At 32.3% G+C, this 20,297-nt stretch overlaps 2 protein-coding genes across 2 annotated transcripts in view; one reads left to right on the top strand and one right to left on the bottom strand.

The window, feature by feature from the left end:
- toc (toucan) overlaps positions 1-14,053 on the bottom strand; it is a 91,115-nt gene extending 77,062 nt beyond the window's left edge. Inside the window, exon 1 of the mRNA XM_090120497.1 lies at positions 13,810-14,053. Coding sequence (XP_089976623.1) covers positions 13,810-13,818 — 9 coding nt within the window. The 5' untranslated portion in view covers positions 13,819-14,053. The remainder of the gene's footprint in view (positions 1-13,809) is intronic.
- A 2,532-nt stretch (positions 14,054-16,585) lies between these two features.
- Positions 16,586-19,616, top strand: GABPI (zinc finger DHHC-type palmitoyltransferase GABPI). Its single transcript, XM_090101599.1, has 6 exons — positions 16,586-16,954; positions 17,107-17,310; positions 17,398-17,475; positions 17,776-17,952; positions 18,406-18,509; positions 18,613-19,616. Exons 1-6 carry the CDS (start codon positions 16,755-16,757, stop codon positions 18,651-18,653), a joined length of 804 nt encoding a protein of 267 aa, XP_089957725.1. The 5' UTR covers positions 16,586-16,754; the 3' UTR covers positions 18,654-19,616.
- The last annotated feature ends 681 nt before the right edge of the window (positions 19,617-20,297 follow it).

The raw sequence follows: 20,297 nt of genomic DNA, 5'->3' as shown, positions 1-20,297 counted from the left end.
CATGCTACGGCCAGAAGACCAAACCAAATGAGAAGTAAATCACAATAGATCACAATGCCAATGTATAATGACTTAGATGCTCTAGCAGATAACTAATGTCATGCATAGTTTGCGGCAAACGCAACGCAATTCATATTCTATGCAGTAACATCTTAGCATTTATCCTTATAAGGCAGTTTATCTACATCGTATCTTGTGTATTGTTTATTTTGTTATTTATAACCTAAGTAATTGTTACACAGTAATGTGCAAAAATTATCAATCTTCAAATCGTGTTATTTTATCTCGAAACAATTGACCGTCAAGTTAAAAGGAAGCTACTCGCGTAAAATAGTTTGTATTCATCGGTTTCCCAGCCTATTTCATTTTAATTACAGCTATTTAAATTTTATTTTAATTAAAGCTATAAATATATCGATAAATCATAAGATAGAAAAGAGTTAAATAATAAATAGGTATAGTCTTAAAATCTAAAACACACTATTTAATAAGATCAACTCCCAAAATTATTGTATGTATACGACTGATCCTTGGTAAGCGAACAAAGTTTCAATTAAATCTATTCGATTAAAGTGGGTCAAAATCGAGACTAAACGAGACTGCATACAAACATACAGGTGACTAGCCATGGTGAAGCTTAATATTATTATAATATTAGTATGATAACAACTAGTTCGTTTAGAACATTTGATTGATTGTACTCTCATTATTTCCCCTACATGAGCATACATTACAAAAGTATCATATTACTAGTTACCTAGGCAATCAATGGGTTACTTACAGTACTAACTGAACAGTGTAAATATAGCTGAAGGGCAAGGGATGTAAGCGTTTATTTCGTGGCCTACACCTTGCCACGAGTTTATTCATGATGATGCAATGGCGGATGATGTAAATGTGATTAATTCAATCAACTCAATCTTTACAAACACGTTTAATTTAACAGTCCGCGCTATATTGCCATTTGCGATACTGCACGATCAAAACACTTCCTTAATTACGGTCGAATATATCTAGTCGTTTTGTAAAAAAAGTTTATATCGAAATAATATTAATATCCATTAACGTAAGTTGATATTATATAAAAAAGAATTAAGTTTTCAGATAAAACACAAACAGTAATTTAACCAAAATGTACAAAAACACGGCATAGCGTACCAGATAATATACAGTACCTACATACTTCAAAAAAATAATTGCAGTGCGTGAGAACATTTAATTAGCAAACGAGTTCAAGAAGTTATCTTCGTATCTACTCGAAGTATGGAAGTATTGAGAATAAAGATCGTGCGAAAGTTTACTGGCACTAATAAGTAATAACTGCTCTGAGATCCGAATAGAAGAATAGAGACGACAAGAAAGATAAGTGTAAAATTACTTGAATCGAGGTAAGCTTCTAGGCGCCGGTTAGCTGTTGTTTTCTTATAAATTAAGCTTTGACATCTAATTATGTATTATGAATTAGTTAGATCTGTTAAATATCTGTTGTGAGATAAAGGGGGTCCAAAACCGAATGTGTTGTCAATACTCTGTTAATATATTTTTAAGAAAGCCGAACAGTTTAACAAAATTTTCACTCAATCATACAACAATTGAAACTCCATGGACTCGAATGTACATTTGTAATGGTAAGTTCAGTCAATGAATACACGAAGAGAAAACATGCAAGACGTGCTTCGATTTCATTATTTGATGACCTGCTCAACATAAACTGTTGTATGGTTGTCTCTATTGAAATATGTACCTACACCTTAAATTCAAATATTCATATTCATGAATAAAAATATTTGAATTTGAATTTGAATTTAATTTGTCAAGTTTGAGACAAAGCAGGCAAAACCGTAATAAATCTTCTTTTTAAAACCTATGTTATGTCTTCATTTGTTTGAAAGTTTGGTATCTACTAGGAAAGTTATCTGTGACAATGCTTTTGTATTTCAATCAGTTTAGTGAATAAATATTAAATAAGCAGTCGTCATGATGATACGTAAATGTTAAGCAAATAGAAATCTCAAATCTCTACAACATCCATACTCGTACAAGTATACTAGTATACTAGTAATATACTAGTATATACTAGTATTATAATATTATAAATGCGAAAGTAACTCTGTCTGTCTGTCTGTTACTCAATCACATCTAAACTACTGAACCAATTTTCATGAAATTTGGTATGGAGATATTTTGATACCCGAGAAAGGACATAGGCTACTTTTTATCCTGGGAAAATGATGCAATCCCGGAAATCCCACGGGAACGGGAACTATGCGGGTTTTTCTTTGACTGCGCGGGCGAAGCCGCGGGCGGAAACCTAGTATTACATAAAATATCACGTTTCGCAAGTAGGTAAAGCCAAAGGTATAAATAAAAAATGTTACCAAAATTCAGATTTTTAGGAACTATTGGACCTTTTCAAATATAGGGTGAATAGGCTACTTCTAGATAGACGTGCATCCAAGTAGACCACATCGCCGCTTCCCATCAGGCCCAGTAGACAAAGTAACAATTACAAAACGATAACGAAGTTAGAAATCGCAAAAATGTATGGGATTGACATACGCCGCGTTAGATCACGTCAAAGAGTAAAGTAATATAAGGGGAAAAGAGAGCCCTCTTGAGGATTTTTTTGGCATATAAATTGAAAGCGCCATCTATACTTTGTAACCAGAAACTAATGCTTGCTATATTCATACCTACTTATAGTATTTGTAGCACCATACTTATAGATTTTGAAATAATTTAGCCTGTTTTTAATTCCGGCCACTAAACTGACCCTTAAACCCACGAAGTAGAGGGTTTAATTGTCAAGAAGGGTTCCGGAATTAAATAACAGACAAAACTATTTCAAATTAATAAACAAAATTAAAAAGTTAAGGAAATTATTTCTCAATGATGAGTTATTTTATTACTTTCTTGTAAAGCACACTATAACACCATTGAAGTAATAAGTAAAGTCTGCGAAATTGTATTTAAACAATAGTTCATCAACTCATCACTGAGAAAAGTAAATAAAAGATCTTTTTAGTTTTCATTTTTTATTCTTGTAATGCCGGTATTTATTAAAATATAATTGGGCAGCAAGTTTCGTCTCATCATCACCATTATACTTAATTTTACCGTTTAAAATCCGATTCACCGACCTACACCAACTATATATTAAAACATTTATAGTTGTGTTTATAAAACACTTTTTCAAGTTGTCTTTATGTATTGCACATTTAAATGAAAAATCTATGAATATATCAACTAACGCAATAATATTAAACTTTATATTTTTTTTTGACATGTTGCTCTTTAGGAATGTCACGGCTATGGTTTGTATTTCCTGAAAATATTTTTCTATTTCCTCATTAGGATAACAAAGCCACTTTTTGTTTTGATATTCTTTTGCTTTTATAAATGTATTATTTTCATTGGATGCTCTGTTGTCCAATAAATTTTGTCTGCATTGTTGACAATTTTTTACAACGTTAGTTAAACATTTCTTCAGGACCCAGCCACAAACATAGTTTCTTTGGCCAGAATCTGCTTCGATAGGCTGTTCGAGGCAAATTTCTTTGTTGAAATTTATTTCTTGTTCCTCGGGAACATCAGGAGATTCAGGGGCTTCGATTTTTTCCCTTATAAAAAATTCTAAGGTTTGGAGACACTCATTAACGTCCTCTTCGCAGTTAGCCCCTTTTGAGTGCGGCGTGCTATAATTATTTAACATCAGTGCTTTATATGCCCCCTCAAATGCAACGGAGTTAGGTGCTACATTTCTTGCCCCATAACTCCTGATGTTCCCGAAGAAATTCTCTAATGGGTCCTGATTAAAATTTCTGGTCAACATGGCATCCAATTTATATTTACCAGACAATAATTTCCAAAGAGCCTCCATGCCTTCAATTGTTTTAATAAAATTTGTAATTGATGGTACAGTAGTTTCGGTTTTATGGATTTTATCGGCAACATTAACTTTTTTAATAAATTTAACAGTTTTTAAAACTTCTTTCGCTTTTTTCCACAAGTTATGATGAGGCGATGACTGCTTAACAGGCCCTTTATAAATTTTGCCATTTGGCGAAATTGTCATTGTACTCCCATTTAGAGTGTCAAATAAATTGTCTAATAATAAAGTTAAATCTATAATCTGCCGACAATCTTCCGAGAGAGCTCCTCGGGCTGTTAAATGCTCAGCCACAACAGCCATACTGTGACTGAAAATTTGTGTCGCGTGTTTCACTCGCATTTTATTAATTTTTTCTGGGTTGACGTGCTCCTCTGTTACTTTGTCTAAAAGTCGAAGCTCTCCGTAAGACTTGTCGGCAGCATATACCATTTGGAAGTATTCCCATTTTACAATTTTTTGTGTATTATTTACGGTGTAAATAAGGTCCTTAGTCAAAAGATTATTCCTTACACCCTTTATTAAATGGGGTACGTCATATAAAGGAATAATCTTTTGACCTGCTATATGCATGAGCTCATTGCGCCACACTTTGCCGTTCCGTAAATACATAGCCCGGCTTTCCTGGACCAATTCAGTGATGGCACCGACATTTACAGTGCTTTGGTCACAAACTGTGTTGGTAATGATGAGGCCCGATTCTACGGCGTGTTTAACAACAGTTTTTATTAATTTTTTTAGACCAATTTTGTCTAACGCATTAGTAAAATAATAAGCCACGGGTTGCTTGAAATTGCGTTTCACACCCTTCACCATAAACACGAGTGCATGGTTAGCGAATTGTTCCTGTTTATTATTAGCAAAACCTTGCATCTCATCTTTCTGTGCACTATAAGATATATTTGGTGTCAGAGACACTTCATCAAAGATGAGGCTGCATAGACGATCGGGTGCGTCTTTTTCTGCCATGGTTTTTTTTATTTTTTCAAAAATTATGGGATTGATCCCAGTGGTCAATTTAATTTGGCCTAGTAAACGTTTCATAGCCTTTATTGACGGCAAACAAAAATAGCTACACAAATGTTTGTATGCCTTTGGACTCTTTTTGTATAGAGATAATGACAATATTTTGTCATCAATTGTGAAGCGTCTACCTTTTGGTTTCTTTTTTGACTGCAGCTGCATGTGAAGAAATATCTGAGCGGGTCTTTGCATTCGTTTTATAACTCTTTGGAAAGAGACATCTTTAGAAAACTTTTGCGCCGTTTCTAAACGTTGCTTAAATGAAGCTCCTTTTTTACGCAATCGACATATTTCAGACCGCAGGCGTCTAATTTCGAGTCGATCTGTTGGCACACAGTACATGGGCTTTCGTTTTTGAACATCTGAAAAGTGATAAATTACATGTTACATAGATAGCAGAAAAATACATGACTCGAACGTGACCTTTAACTCGTAGTTAAAGGTCACGTTCTTGAATAAATGTTTTTGAATTAAAATTTTTGTATACAGGATTGTAGTGTGTCAAGCGTTAATCCCTGCCTACCCTCGATGAGACAACATTGTACGCATATATTTGTAGTTCGTATATAGCAATTATAGCATATTGGAAGCTACGGGTGGGTAGATAAATTGATGCAGACAATTATGAGAAAAACAATTATACCTTTAAATATCTTTCGATTTGAGTTTACGCAGTAATTGTGCTCCCTTGTTATTGCTGATGCGATAACACCGGCGTAGGTTTCATCTGAAAAATATATAAAATAACATTCGAATTAATATCTATACTAATATTTAAAAGACAAAAGATATGTATTTTTGGATTTTTGTGTTGAATAAACTCAAAAACTATAATATAAAGACTGATTCAAAAAATTCTTTCACATGTGATTCTAGAATCCTACATTATCAGCGTGTAACATAAGGTATGTCGACAACCCGTACGAAGACGGGGCGGACCAGCTTCTCCGCAAGTTTCCCACTTTAAGCTTTTATAGGTACAGTCAGCATATATTCTAATTATATAAGAATAAAGTGACTCATCAACGCACAGCCCAAACTGCTAAACGTAGGCACTTGAAATTTGGAAGGGATGTACTAAGAAAGGAATCCCAGGGAATGGGAATTAGCGGGAAAAACTTTTTGTATGAAAAATCTAAACCACTTAAGTTAGACGCTTGAAATTTGGCATACAGGTACCTTAGTAAACTTAAAGCTTAGTTACAAGAGGATATAGCAAAATTCCCTCATGGGAGTTAGCGGGAAAACACATTTGTATGTAAAGCTAGAATTAAATATTAGGGACTAGAGAACTTCCTAATGGGAAGGAAAACATTCTAAGGCGAAGCGAAGCTCGCGGCGGGTCAGCTAGTCAGATACATATATGCATACCCATCAAAGAGCTCGAAAACATACAAACATAGCAAGTTAAATAAAAGCTTTAAAAATTCATACCTGTGGTAACAGGAATAGAAGAGCAGGGTTGATTCCCAGTGGCGACAGTGCTAGGGATATTCGGCGGAGTATCAGATGGTCCTGAAATAACAAATGAAATTATCCACTTTATATTATAGAATAACAAAGAATTGACTTACAAGAATATACAAGAGTAATATTAATGGGTCGATCAACTTTTAATGGTCCGACGGTACACGCATCATGTCCCTGAACGATAATTAATAAACATGAAATCATAAAGAGTTAAATTGGTTTTAATTATATTCTTTTTAATATTTTCTAACATTATTGTAAACAATATTTTACTTGTTTTATTAATTTGTGCGTAGTTTCATGGTTGTCCAGAGACTAAATGCAATTTTCCAGTACTATCACATTTGTCCCCAAGCTACAATGCATTAACAAACTTCGCATCACAAACACATACTATCACGACCATAAATACCAAATACACTTCTTGTTTCAGTTAATGATTATTGAATTTAACATTTAAAAAAGTACTATTGTGTAAGTTGTCCAAAGGACATTATTTCCCGTGAATAGATCGGTTCGTGAAGTTAAATCCACAAATGTATTTAATCAACATCACTGCTGCCTATATAATCTTAATCTACGAAGAATTATCTTCTAAATGAAATAGTAAAATGCTGAAAATTAAGTTAAAAAAAAATACGAGAAAATTATGATCGGGACCTTTAAAAATTGATTGACCCTAATACAATGAAATACAATTGATACAACTAAAATCAGACAAATGTATGGATGGATTTTTTTATATTTTATTTTTTAGATAATTGTATTTTAAAATTAATACCTGTAGTAGGAAGAGAAGAGCAGGATTGATTCTCAGTGGCGACTGTGGTGGTGCTAGGGATATTCTGCAGAGTACAAGATGATCCTGAAATAACAATTTAAAAAAATCATTTGTCTCTGCGGTTTAGGTGTGAAAAGTTAACAGACAGAAAAACACAACCTTGATTTCGTTTGAAATGCTCATTGCCAGCTATAACATTACTTTTGACATTGGCAGAAATAAAACCTTTAATAGGAGCAAAATTTCAAAACAAAAATATTTTTTCTTGGTAAAAAAAAAATATCAAACAATACCTACTATTATAATTGTGGTTTACATGTGGCAAGTTTTACTTTAATTTTAAATTGAATCTCATATTTATAAACTCACCGTGCAAATGCAGAGTTGGTACAGCCAATGCATTTAAGCGTTTGTAGCGGTTTCTGTGATCATCGATGAAATGAATATCACATATCATCTTCCTTTTATAAAATTGATAATCTGAAGATGTTTCCAGTTTCCCTCCAACAAGATTTACCCAAACTCTGAAACGTTCAGGAAATTTGTCTGGGTTTGGAAAGTGATGCATAACAACTCCTGAAAAATGTTAATTACCAAAATTAATTAAGAACAACATAAGGTGGAATGCAGTTTCCGCTATCCTATTTGTAAACAGTAAAATATAAAATATCTTGTTAGATCATCTGATTTTAAGGATCTCCTACCAAAAGCATGAGTAGATAGGTTACGGCTCTGGGATCTTACTCTACAACAGTGCTATTCAGCCCCAGTATTCACTAGCTCTGAGCTGATAGTTATATATATAGTTAGTAACAAATGGCTGTCACATTAGAGCTCACCAATAACTTCTGACTTTACTATAGATTTGTTTTTTTTTTGCGCGTTTGACATTCATTTGAACCAGCCAAGGTTATTAATGCCCAGAAAGTTACAATAGAGGGGATGATATTCCCAATGGTAAGTTTGATTGAACTTATTAAGGAGAGTAAGGAACATCACAAGTCATTTAAAATAGGTAAGTACCTAGTTCCATTAATGGTGCCTGTAGGACTACCAAACTGAGATTTTACTACCACGCTTATGATTAAATTATGCCTACTTGTTTACTCACTACTTGTTGAAAGTCAAAGATATGGTATGAAAGGCAATACAAAATTTAGGTACTTACCGGGTGTATACTTGCATCCAAAAGAACAAAGATGAGGCATCGTAATGAGGCTGGTAACAGCAGAAAACACAACACAGATTTAATTAGCGTCCTTTTCGCAACAAACACAACATAAATAGCGTCCCTTTTCGCACCAAATAACGTAAATTGTAGCGTCCTTTCTCGCAAAAACTATAACTGCTATAAGCCGAATCGTCAATGCGACACAAGAAACTGTATTCCGGAACAGCACTTTAACACCAGGAGCGAGGAGCAAGCTCAACTCAGCGTCACGTATGATAAAGGCACTTAATCCAAGAAATACACACCGAATAGCAATCAAAATGCGTACACGCAAGACCACAAGCAGGCACGGCAGGCAGCCATTTTGTGTGATCTATCAACGTCAAAATTTAAAACACTGGTGTTGCCATGCTCTAATAAAATGAATTCCCCAATTCTGTTAATGCGTTAGAATGAATTAACGGCTGTGATCCAAAAAATTATAGTAACAGTCACTTATTAAACTAAAAATAAAAGTAATTAGTTAATTGATACACTTAAAATCGTTATTTAAATATTTATAATCGTTATTTAAATTCACATGACTGGTTATTTATTCCCATTATTGAAGCAGTTCTTTAGATCTGCAACACCAGGATTGTTTGATTCATTTTCTAGGACAGCGACATCTATTGTGATATTATTCATTTAGCAAGACATGAAGTATTTCTAGTTACAAGAAGAAGATGGCACCTCTATCTTTGCGATCTTGGTAGATCAAGGGCACTGTCCCCCCGCTGGATCACGTGGTCTATCTAATGTCAATCCCATACATTTTTGCGATTTCTAACTTCGTTATCGTTTTGTAATTGTTACTTTGTCTAAGGCCCCTGGTGTGATTGTGGTCAAACTAAGGTCAAACGTCTGCTTATTCATTATAAAAAAAACTAAGGGAATAATTTTAAATGTGATATGCTATCCTTCAAGAAAATTTCTCTTAGTTACAAAACGTAGCATGGAAATGACAAATACTTTATACATACATACCATATTTTTAATATAGGTATTTTCACTACACTTAAATGTTTTCAGTAGGTACACTTTCAAAAGACAAGCACCCTGATTTATCGATGTAATTTAATGTACATAGGTATCGTATTAGCGGGCATTTGCCACACACTTCCTTTCTTATTACTTTCAGCGGAATCATTAAGTAAACCCCACAAGTTCCTGCCACTGACAGGCTTAATGTTACCTAATCGTATTAGTGATTTCGACAAGACAACCTTGCTAATTTTCTACGTTACCGCTAAAACCAAAGTTTGGTAAGTTTCTAACAAAACCTACAGATTGTTTAGAAGAGAAGAATGAATTAATAATATGTAAACAAATTCTCAATAGAAATTAATTATCTATTGAAAACTTTCGGCGCACTCACAAACTTGCACTTGACCGGTATTATAACCTTTGCGTGGGTTATACGAGCATTAATTAAATTTTTTACTAAGACAAAACGAAGTTACACTGAAAACATATTTTAATTTTTAATATTATTTTCATAGTAATTTATAATACCTATATTATATTTACGTTATTTAACAACTAATTAAAAGATAATGAATTTATCTTTCATTATCTTTTAATTAGTTGAAACACATAAGAAATTAGCTATAGTTATGAAACAATTAAAATATTTTTACGCACTCTGTGTTTTCACACAGTGGTTTTGAGGAATTTTTGCATGTTTTCAAATAGAGAAAAAGGAAAGTGTTTTAAATTTTAATAAGTTCAGAAGTCGTATAATGATTGGGTAACTACTATAAAATGATGGTACATATAACAAAAACTTCCATTCTTTAGAATCATATTCATATAATTTAACTGCTTATGACGACTATAAAAATACACAGACCGTTTTCTTTATTAAACAGGTAGGTACTTGAAAAAATAATTAATATAAACAGCAATTGAAATGCGATCGACGGATACCAACCAATATGTTTTTTTTTTTGCAATCGACGAATGCGTCTCAACATATAGCTGGTTTTGGAACTTGTAAAACTCGTTCTTTTGATATAAAAAGGTTTTTTTATGAATTTACAACAAGCGCCTTTACTTATATGGACCTATAATATGTATTTTTAAAACTAATTGAATACTAATATCGCAGCTAAATAAATAAAGATTTTAAATCAATACATAGGTACCAGTTATCGATATCAGAAAACATTTTTTATCATAATACATATTGATGAATTTGATCATCAAATCTAGTTTACATAAATACATATTACTGATTAGTTGTTAGTTGTACTAGTAGAATAAGTATCAACATATTATGTATTATATCCCAATATGTGGTTGTAAGTCGTACTTACGCTCTCTTTTTTGTATATATAATAGACTTACGCTATTTATTATTTATCATTGATTAAAAAAAATAAGACAGATCTTATACTACTTCCAATGTCGCTCTATCTAAACTTTCTTTTTTTTTTGAAAAAATAATATCTATGTATATATCAAGTTACAAGTTACAACATAATAGGTGAAGCCATTTTATGCGGGAACATTGATCGCTCGTTCTAAGTCTAACCTAAAGAAAATTGGCGCATGAAACTCATTAATTATTTTACATTACCTATACAATGAATACAATAGCGCATTGTATGCTTACTAGATTTAGTAGAAATTTTTGTATCATTAGGTTTAAAGAATTAAAATAGTAGGCTAGTGCCGGAAAAATAGTCGGGTTACCAGGAATGACTTCTTCACTTAGATACTGCTAGGATTTAGAATAATTGATAAAATTACATAATTAAAATTAAACAATATAAGACGGAAAATTTTCAGCAATATTTCCAATGATATTTTTTTATCTATTGTGAACTGAAGTAAGTAAATATTGTATACTATGTTATTACAAGTTATATGTTTCCATTGATAATGTATAATGGCGTCAATAATGCCGCTGTAAGTACTTGAAAGCAAATCAGATATAGGTATCATCACTATCGTGGCCATCTCAATTAGTGGTTTTATGTCCATGATCTCATAACATAAATCACTTCTGTTTTACTCAATAGCATTATAATTTAGTCTTTAGACACGGTAAATAGAATAAGCATTTGTTTTCTTTTGTTTTTGGAAGTGAATATCTTAAAAAGCTTCAATTAATGCAATTGAATCAATGAAACTAGATAATAAACATGGAGCAAGATCACGTAGCCGCACAAATGTAATTGATAAAATTCTTTAAAATACACGTATTTTTAAAAGTTCAGTATTCCCTAGAAATCTCTTTGAATAGACGTATACACTGATAAAAACTTGTCAGTTCAAAAAAAATACACGGTGGTAATATTCCATTAGAACCAGTCCCCTCTTCCCCACCAAATACAATTCTGTCAAAAAATCTATTCCGATAAAAAGTTAGATCGATGAGGTCAACCACGGTGTAATGACCGATGCTTAGTTGATTTTTTGCAACCAAGATGTATTTTGATATTTATAGTTTGCAATGAGTAACCAGCTAAACGTGAGCAATCAGTACAAAGCGGGATCTCGCTCCTCTTTTTATGCCTCTACTGGTTATGTCACTTTTTGTACAGAAAGCAAGCGGTAAATAAATACATTTTAAGCTGTTTAATAAATTAAACTGATTAGAAATGTGATAAATACCTATGTTTTTTAACGTAGAACATCTTTTTATTCTAGGTAATCTCGTTTCGTTCCTACTTAACAAACACTAGTAGTAACAATACAATAAAATAAACACCAGTATTCCGCTTTACATATCTTTTTTCTTTTTAAAGTTGCGAGAGTATAATATTATATGCTATTATTATTATCGGTATTATATGTGCCTTCACATGTGGCAAAGCTCAAATAAAACAATATTTCTATGTGCAGTAGGTATAATTATTATATAATAAAACAGGCCTGTCGTGGCAAGAAGCTAAAGCAAAAGCCCAAAATCGATTCACTCACTAGGTAAGTACCTGCCTGAATAGATTTGGATGTACAGATTAGTTGAATGTCCTTCATAGGAACAATATTCGTTATAGGTATTTCAAATGCATTAGGTTTGACGATTGATTTTGTTGTGAAAAAATATGAACATAGGTAGGTAGGTACCCACGTACCTAGTTATATTTTTTCACGATCATCTTATGTTCTAAATAGATGTAGGTACTAGGTACACGTGAATTAACTCATAACCTGTTCAAGTTTTTTGTCTCCCGATAAATAAAACAAATATGCAACATTAGGTAGATACATAGATATTATAATTTATAACCAAATCATTGGATGGTTGATAAATAATTATAAATAAATTGGTAACCCTTATAGTGGATGTAGGTAGATTTGATAAATTAACGAGAAGAAAATGCTTTAGGTTACTCTATTCTCAGGATATAGAAGGTTAGTAAGCACATAATAAAATATATAAAGCATGAAACAAATACCTATTTACAAATTATAACAATTCCCAATAACAATTGATAAACCCACTGAAAAAGCTTCTGTTGGGTTATTAACGAGATTAAAACTGGCTCTTTGTGACCTTCGTAAAAGCACTACCTTCATATCCAATGGAATGTTTGTCTAATCACTCTAATTCATGTGAAAAATGCATATTACCTACCTATAGTGATATGGAGAAGCTCATTGAGTAGGTAGGACTGACAAATAAACGATGAAGGCCAATATTGTAGGTACTTAGTTACTAAGTAGGTATGATCAAAGGAATCCATAAATGAGGTCACATCCAGACAATTATTGTCGAATGAAAGCCAGAGTCATTGTGCATAATTTAAAAGAAATAGAAACAGTGACTTCATTAGTTATTTCATACCTATTAGGTCATTCGGATGGACGCACCTATCTATTTTTTTTATGTCTTCAGAAACAAATTTGAGTTATAGATTTTGCAATGAGAGAGTAAAATAAAATATATCATATTTTCCATTTACTCTTAAAAAACAAAGTACACAATATTTATCTCTTATATATTATTATGTAGACGTATCGCATCGAATGCATAGGTACTGTATAGCTAGGTAATGGTTATAGACGACATGCGGATCTTTTGTTTTCATTGCGTCACGTTTTAATAATCAACCTAAATTGCGTCGATTCAAAACAAGTAAAACATTCCGCAAATTATAAACAAAGAAATAAACTGGAATATTTAAAAAGTATTCTCGACAACCATGAATAAAAGTATCTTCATAAATTTATCAAAACTACCCACTTAACATTAATAAATGTTGGAATTGCCCACTAATTAGTGTTAACATTACATAACTTAATGTAAAATAATTAAATCGACGTAGTTATGCAGTAATGTGTGAATCAATAATATTTTAGGGTATGTCTATGCTTAAGGCTGTACGACGTACTTACCTACGTGTAACAGAGCGTCCTTGGCCATGGTTTTCAGAACCTCGAATGAAAATTATCTACTCGAAATATACATTGAAAGAAACCTACCTTCGACATATCGCTTAAGTCCCTTTTGATGTCACACACTCGCCATTGCTTATAAAATCACTCTTCCATTATGAAATCGCCATATAGTCGCCTTGGAGAATCAAACAATTACAGCGCACAGTGATTGACCGCGCAGTGTTCATATCACATTTCAAGACGCCGTTTCGCGGCAGAAGCCCGATCAATACTGGATTTTGTCGTAGCTGGCGGATAAGGTAAAAAAATATAGCGATATAGTACGCTTGCGCGCGCAAACTCTTGTTGACTGACGATTGCATGTTAACAATATGTATGTTTGTGTGTGTCGGAAAACGAGACCGGCGAATTGGTCCCCGGCCCGAGTAACCAAGTACATACATACTGAATAACCAAGCGAACCGTGTCCAGCCGAGGCCATCGTGAGCTAATATAACCCATTACTAAACAGAGACATTAGAATTTAGATTACTATTCTCTAATGTACGTCATAATTTTATCAAAACAAGAAAAAATAAACCGTAAATGTAATTTTGTAAATATTGTCTTACCGAGGTTCCATTTTCAAAAAAAAATAATTTTGAATCGATTAAGCAACAAGATCATTAGAAACTCAATATATAAACATATTGTATGAAAGAATGCGCTATATATTTGAAAATTATTCGGTAGCTTTTAATAAAAATTTACCATTGTTATTTCCATTGTTGTCAACTTAAAAGGTTGTCACCCATTTTCTGTAGGTAGGTATATCCATACTAATATTATAAATTCGAAAGTAACTCTGTCTGTCTGTTACTCAATCACGCCTTAACTACTGAACCAATTTGCATGAAACTTGGTATAGAGATATTTTGATACCCGAGAAAGGACATAAGAAAAAGGACATATATTTATCCCGGGAAATAGGATAGGTTTTATCCCGGAAATCCCACGGGAACGAGAACTATGCGGGTTTTTCTTTGACTACGCGGACGATGCCGCGGGTGGAAATTTTAAATATTTTAATTATTATGGTCCGCCCTGGCTTCGCCAATGGTACATAGTAACTTGGAACATAATAATTATTACATAGCTCTAGCACAGTATTACCATATTTAAGGAAATAATATTGTAATACTGTGGCTCTAGCGCTACAGCCTATACTATAATCAGTAATCACCTATCCAACGGTGAAAGAATTTTTAGTTTTTTTGAAATCGGCCCACTAGTTTTCATAATTAACGCTTTCAAACTAACAAACCAACAAATTCGTCAGTTTTATAATATTCTAAAATTCAGTATGTGCGTTAGTTTGGGGAAAAAAATAAGAATTATTATAAAAGGATTTGAAAAGGAAAGTCTTTGTATAAAAAACACGGTGCCAGTGTGGAGGAGCACAGACTATTTAAGTATCAAACATTGAAACCGGTTTCTGGATTGTATGTTATGAACAGATTATTAATTGAATATTATTCATTATATTCTTATTAAACCACTGTTAAACTACGAAACACATGTACCTATATTTTTTTAATAAAAATAAGTCAACCGGCAACCCGTTACCCGTGTCAAGCCGGGCTGAGCAGCTAGTGACACAGAACAAGTAATATTATGATAGAAAGAACTTAATTTATGTATCCAATATCTTAATTTTTTAACACCAAGTACTCACCCAGATATATTTAATTTGTTGACTTTGCGTGACTTATTTAACACGAATATGTTATATTATTATTAGATTAAATAAATCACAGTTTTAATTCTTTGGTAGACTTTTCTCGAAATTGCTCTAAATAATTAAAAAATAGAACGAAGTCCCACTTATTCTTTCATGCGTTATTCTTTTTTCGATTACCACACGACATGCCAAAGGAAGAATTTATATTAAATAATATATTTTCTAGATATTTTATTTTTGCAGAAAAATTCCCGAAAGAGGAAATGCTTGTATTTTTGTAGGTACGTAATGAAAAAACCTAAATAAAAAATATGTACATTTTAAAAATAATTTGGAAAATCCAAAAGTGCACGCCTCATAATTTTTTTTTAATAAATATTTTTTAATTATTATTTTTGTTTATTTAATAACAATTAAACCACATCGAATCAGACCCTGAAAAATGAAAGGGTTCTATTCCTGAGCATACTCAAGCGTAAGAGAAAAAAAAAGACTCGATTAGTAAAGTATTTCGGTCGCTATCGTGTTAACAAGAAAAAGGATCCGCACATACAGACACACGGACGTCCAAGACAGAACTTTTTTAAACTGTTTTTTAACTAGTTTAAATAACAAAAATGACATCAAAAATATCATGAACGTTAAAAATAGTGTTTTTTCTTAATATGTGTGTGTATGTATTATATTATCTTACAAGTGCAATGTATGATACATAAAGACATTTTAAGTTTGAAAAATCAGATGTTTTGCGCGAAGTGACAGTAGTACCCACCTCAACGCTTCGCTTATGAGGCGTGCAATATTTTTTTCTATGGAACCTTATATGGAACCTACAATCTTTACCGGGTAACAAACGCTTTTATTTATCCTGGACTAAGCCAAATGAAGTTTGAGTAAGTGGCAGTTTTTGTAGAAAGCAATAAATTTTAATTAATTTACATTTTACATCCATATTTCAAACCACGTTCCGCAGAACACAGTAGAGAAAAAGTATAATGTCGTGCACACATGACACTTGACATTGGCAGAATCCGTCCTCTATGGGATTGGGAAGGCCATAAACAAAGAAGAAGAAGAAGAAGTATAATGTCATATTTTGGTTGTTGATTGTTGTCAATTGTCATTTGCCAAATGTCAAGTGACAACTCGAAAAAAATTGTACGATAAATGTCAACAATCAACATTCACTATATAATAACAATAACAAAATTTTATTTCGTAAAATTCGAAATGTTTTATTGGAAATTAAGAAAGGTTACATAGAACACGAAATTTAATAAGTAAAGATCTTAAATTATTAAAGCTAACGATGGTTGAAGACATATTATTGCCAAATGGATCCAGCAAAACTGCGACCAAAAGAATGGACAGAGATAATATTTTACCTTTCGTTATATTACCACTTTTATTAATTATTGCTACTATATCGTTCACAGTCACAGTAATTGTTATGATATTTATCGGAATGGGTGCATTATATGTTCAATCTCGTCCACGACAGAAAAACAGGTGAAACTTCCACATTGCTATTTAATGTGTACAACCAGAATTGTAAAAAACTACTATCTAAAATGTAGTCCATGCTTTCTATTTCCTTCAGCAGTTGTAATTACCACAATTTATTATTTTTAATGCTTTATGTGGCATATATTTATTTCCAGGTCTCCATTTTTCTATTCTTGGACTTTATCATCCGGAATATGTTTATTTCTAGTATTTGAGCTTGGAATTCTAACATTACTAGAAATTACTCTACTAGAAAACTTTTTATTTTTAGTTCTTCTAACAAGCACATGTTACTTTTTTTATAAAATGAAATCCATAGCTGATTATGAGTTGTATACTGGAAAAGGAAAAGAGTATAGGTATGTGATTTCATTTAGTAGAAAAATATCTGTCCTATAAAATAATAATGTGGATTATATTTAAATTATATCCTTTTTTATTCACAGTCCTGTTTTAACATCAGACTCATATTACTGCCAGATATGTCAGTTAGAAGTAAATGAAAGATACTTCCATTCAATTTGGTATGTACTTTTTTAAGTAAATATAAATCCCCATACTAACATTTTAATCTCTGTTATTTTTGAAATTGTTTATTTTAGTATATATACCTAGGTATCTGCTTGCTATGATATGATAATTCCAGGGCTGAATTTTTGTTTCATCTAATTCTGCTTCCAATTTATTTAGTAACTTACATATTAACTATTGAGTCAGAAGTGACAAATCATGGTAAAATATTCATATATTTTATGCCATCCGAGGATAAATACTTTAGTTCATATCTTTAATAATTTATTCTAATTCCTTAATAAATGTTACAGGTGGGATTGTTGTGTTTTCAGACCAAATTATATTTACTTCTTGTGTGGCCAAGTTTTTGCATTTGCGACCTTGCTCATGGGAACGAACCTGGGCCTAACTACAATTTGTCAGCCATCCATATTATATGGCTCAATACTAGTACCTCAAGACTGCAATGATGTCTATTTTGAATTTTAGTAAGTAACTATCATTTATAAAGTAAATTATAAGCTGCTGGGCTGTAGCTCCACCTAGGTAAACTTGATAGTGTTTCAAAATTCAACTGTTACCTACTGGCTACTATAAATTTTAATTATAATCTATGTAAAAACTTATGAAGGAAAAAATTTCCACCTTAAAAATTTCACTTGCCAGCTTATAAGTTACCTACTGATGTGTTTGTTTGTCTCTCTTTTGAATTGTGATAAAAGTTACATTTTCCATAGTGATATATCTCATTACAAAATGTTTTCTATTTTTTTTCCTTTGATTGTGGGAGCAAAGCAGCTTGTATTTTCAGCTTTTCTAATAGATTCAAATATTGTTAATGTTCAAGATTCAGTTATCATATACCAGTTATTCATGTGACTATTTATTTTTATATGATATTATATGAATGTAGGTCTAAGTCATTCTTTGTTTGATTCCAGCCTAGCATTATGCTTTGTATCCTGTATTTATGGTATTGGATACATCTTAATAATTGCACTGGTGTTATTACGACAATTATTCATTTATCTTCCAAAGTATACTGGTAAGTAAATATATACATCTTATTTAAAACATGTACATGCAAATACATATACTATATAAAATAAAAATCTTAATCTTAAAACAATTTCGATTTTTTTTTACAGAACCACAGTGGAAACGACTATTTAACGTGTTAACAGTATAAATATTTTTTATTGTGAAGATAATTATAAATTCAGGATACATGCAGTATGTACATACATTAAGCTAAAATATATGCCTTTTGTCTATATGACTGTATATTTTGCAAGCTTATAAGTATATATCATTTAGATAGGTGCACAGATAATATATAAATATAGCATTGTATTATTTTATTTAATCATTTTTGTCTACGATAAATAGCTAATTACTAAATCAAAAATACATGTGCATATGCTAAACAACTGTATTCATTTAAAATATGCTTTTAACATGAATTATTTACTTCAATGTTAAAGTTACTATGATTCATAGCAAGGCAAGTACATTTATTATGCATATCAATTATATTGTACTTTATACCTGCATTAATATATGTATATTTTTAAGACTGATTCATACATTTAGTTCTAAATAAATTATTGATCAAGCCATAATTATCAATCTTATCATTAACACAAACCTTATTTTTATACCTATATACATGGACGTATAAAAAAAGACGGACGGTATATCGCCTAAACATTGAGTGAAGCCTAGTAATGGCGGCGAAACATCCATGTGTGTGTGCCATGTTAACAGCTGTCCTGATAACAATGCAATGGCGGCTGTATTTTTTTCTATAAATTTTGCCGTAATAATTTTGTCATTAAAACATAAAAGAAATAACTTGCTTCCCTGTGGAATGTAATCCCTTGTGTTTTGTTATTTAAAATTGTACTGTTGCGACACCATTTAACCACGCAAGACGGCATTTTAAATGTTTTTTGTGATGCCGGCTGTACACACTCGCCGAGACACACCGAGACAGGCCGAGAACGAGTATGTACATGGTGCATTCGTCTTGTCTCGCACTCTCGTGTCTCGCCTCGGCTGTCTCGGTCGCTGGTCGGTTTTTTGCGCCCGAGTCAAAGGGTCTCGTTGAGTCTCGCGAGGAAAACGAGAGCGAGCATGTACACATTCGTCAGTTAGTTGCTCGCTGACGTTATTTATGAACGCACGTGTTTCACTATGTTTTCTAATGAACGAGAATTACAGTTTTTGGAGTGCTATCAAACAGAACCTTTTTTATGGAACTTATTTTTTATGGATTTATTTTAAACTAGCATTCCGCCCGCGGCTTCGCCCGCGTTTTCAAAGAAAAACCCGTTCCCGTAGGTTTCCGGGATAAAACTATCCTATGTCCTTTCTCGGGTATCAAAATATCTCTATACATTGAATTTATATTTTTGGTTTTATGGCATTCAAATGCTTTATAAATATAAATTTATAAAGAATAGAAAAAAATCGATCACGAGGCGGGACTCGAACCCGCATCCTTCGCGCCATTCCGGGGCGGATGCCTCACCAACTCAGCCACTCGTGACCCGCCCGAGTGATCGAATTTATTCCATTCTTTCAGTTTTATGTGTCTGAAGGGACACACCGCGCGCCATCTATTGAGATGATTAACAACCATTTCAACCAATATGAAGCACTTTTCAGTGAATACAATATTGTAACGATGGAACACGACCTTTTTTGTTGAATTTATATTTTTGGTTTTATGGCATTCAAATGCTTTATAAATATAAATTTATAAAGAATAGAAAAAATTCTATTCTATAATTCTTTATAAATTCTATTCTATTCTGAATTAAATTCTATT

Source organism: Colias eurytheme, chromosome 4 (assembly GCF_061535395.1).
Source record: "Colias eurytheme isolate Ceu_HAF_F1 chromosome 4, ilColEury1 Martin Lab GWU primary, whole genome shotgun sequence".
NCBI classification, from domain to species: domain Eukaryota; kingdom Metazoa; phylum Arthropoda; class Insecta; order Lepidoptera; family Pieridae; genus Colias; species Colias eurytheme.
The sequence above is the reverse complement of the archived record's forward strand: the minus strand, read 5'-3'. Positions and strand labels throughout refer to the sequence as shown.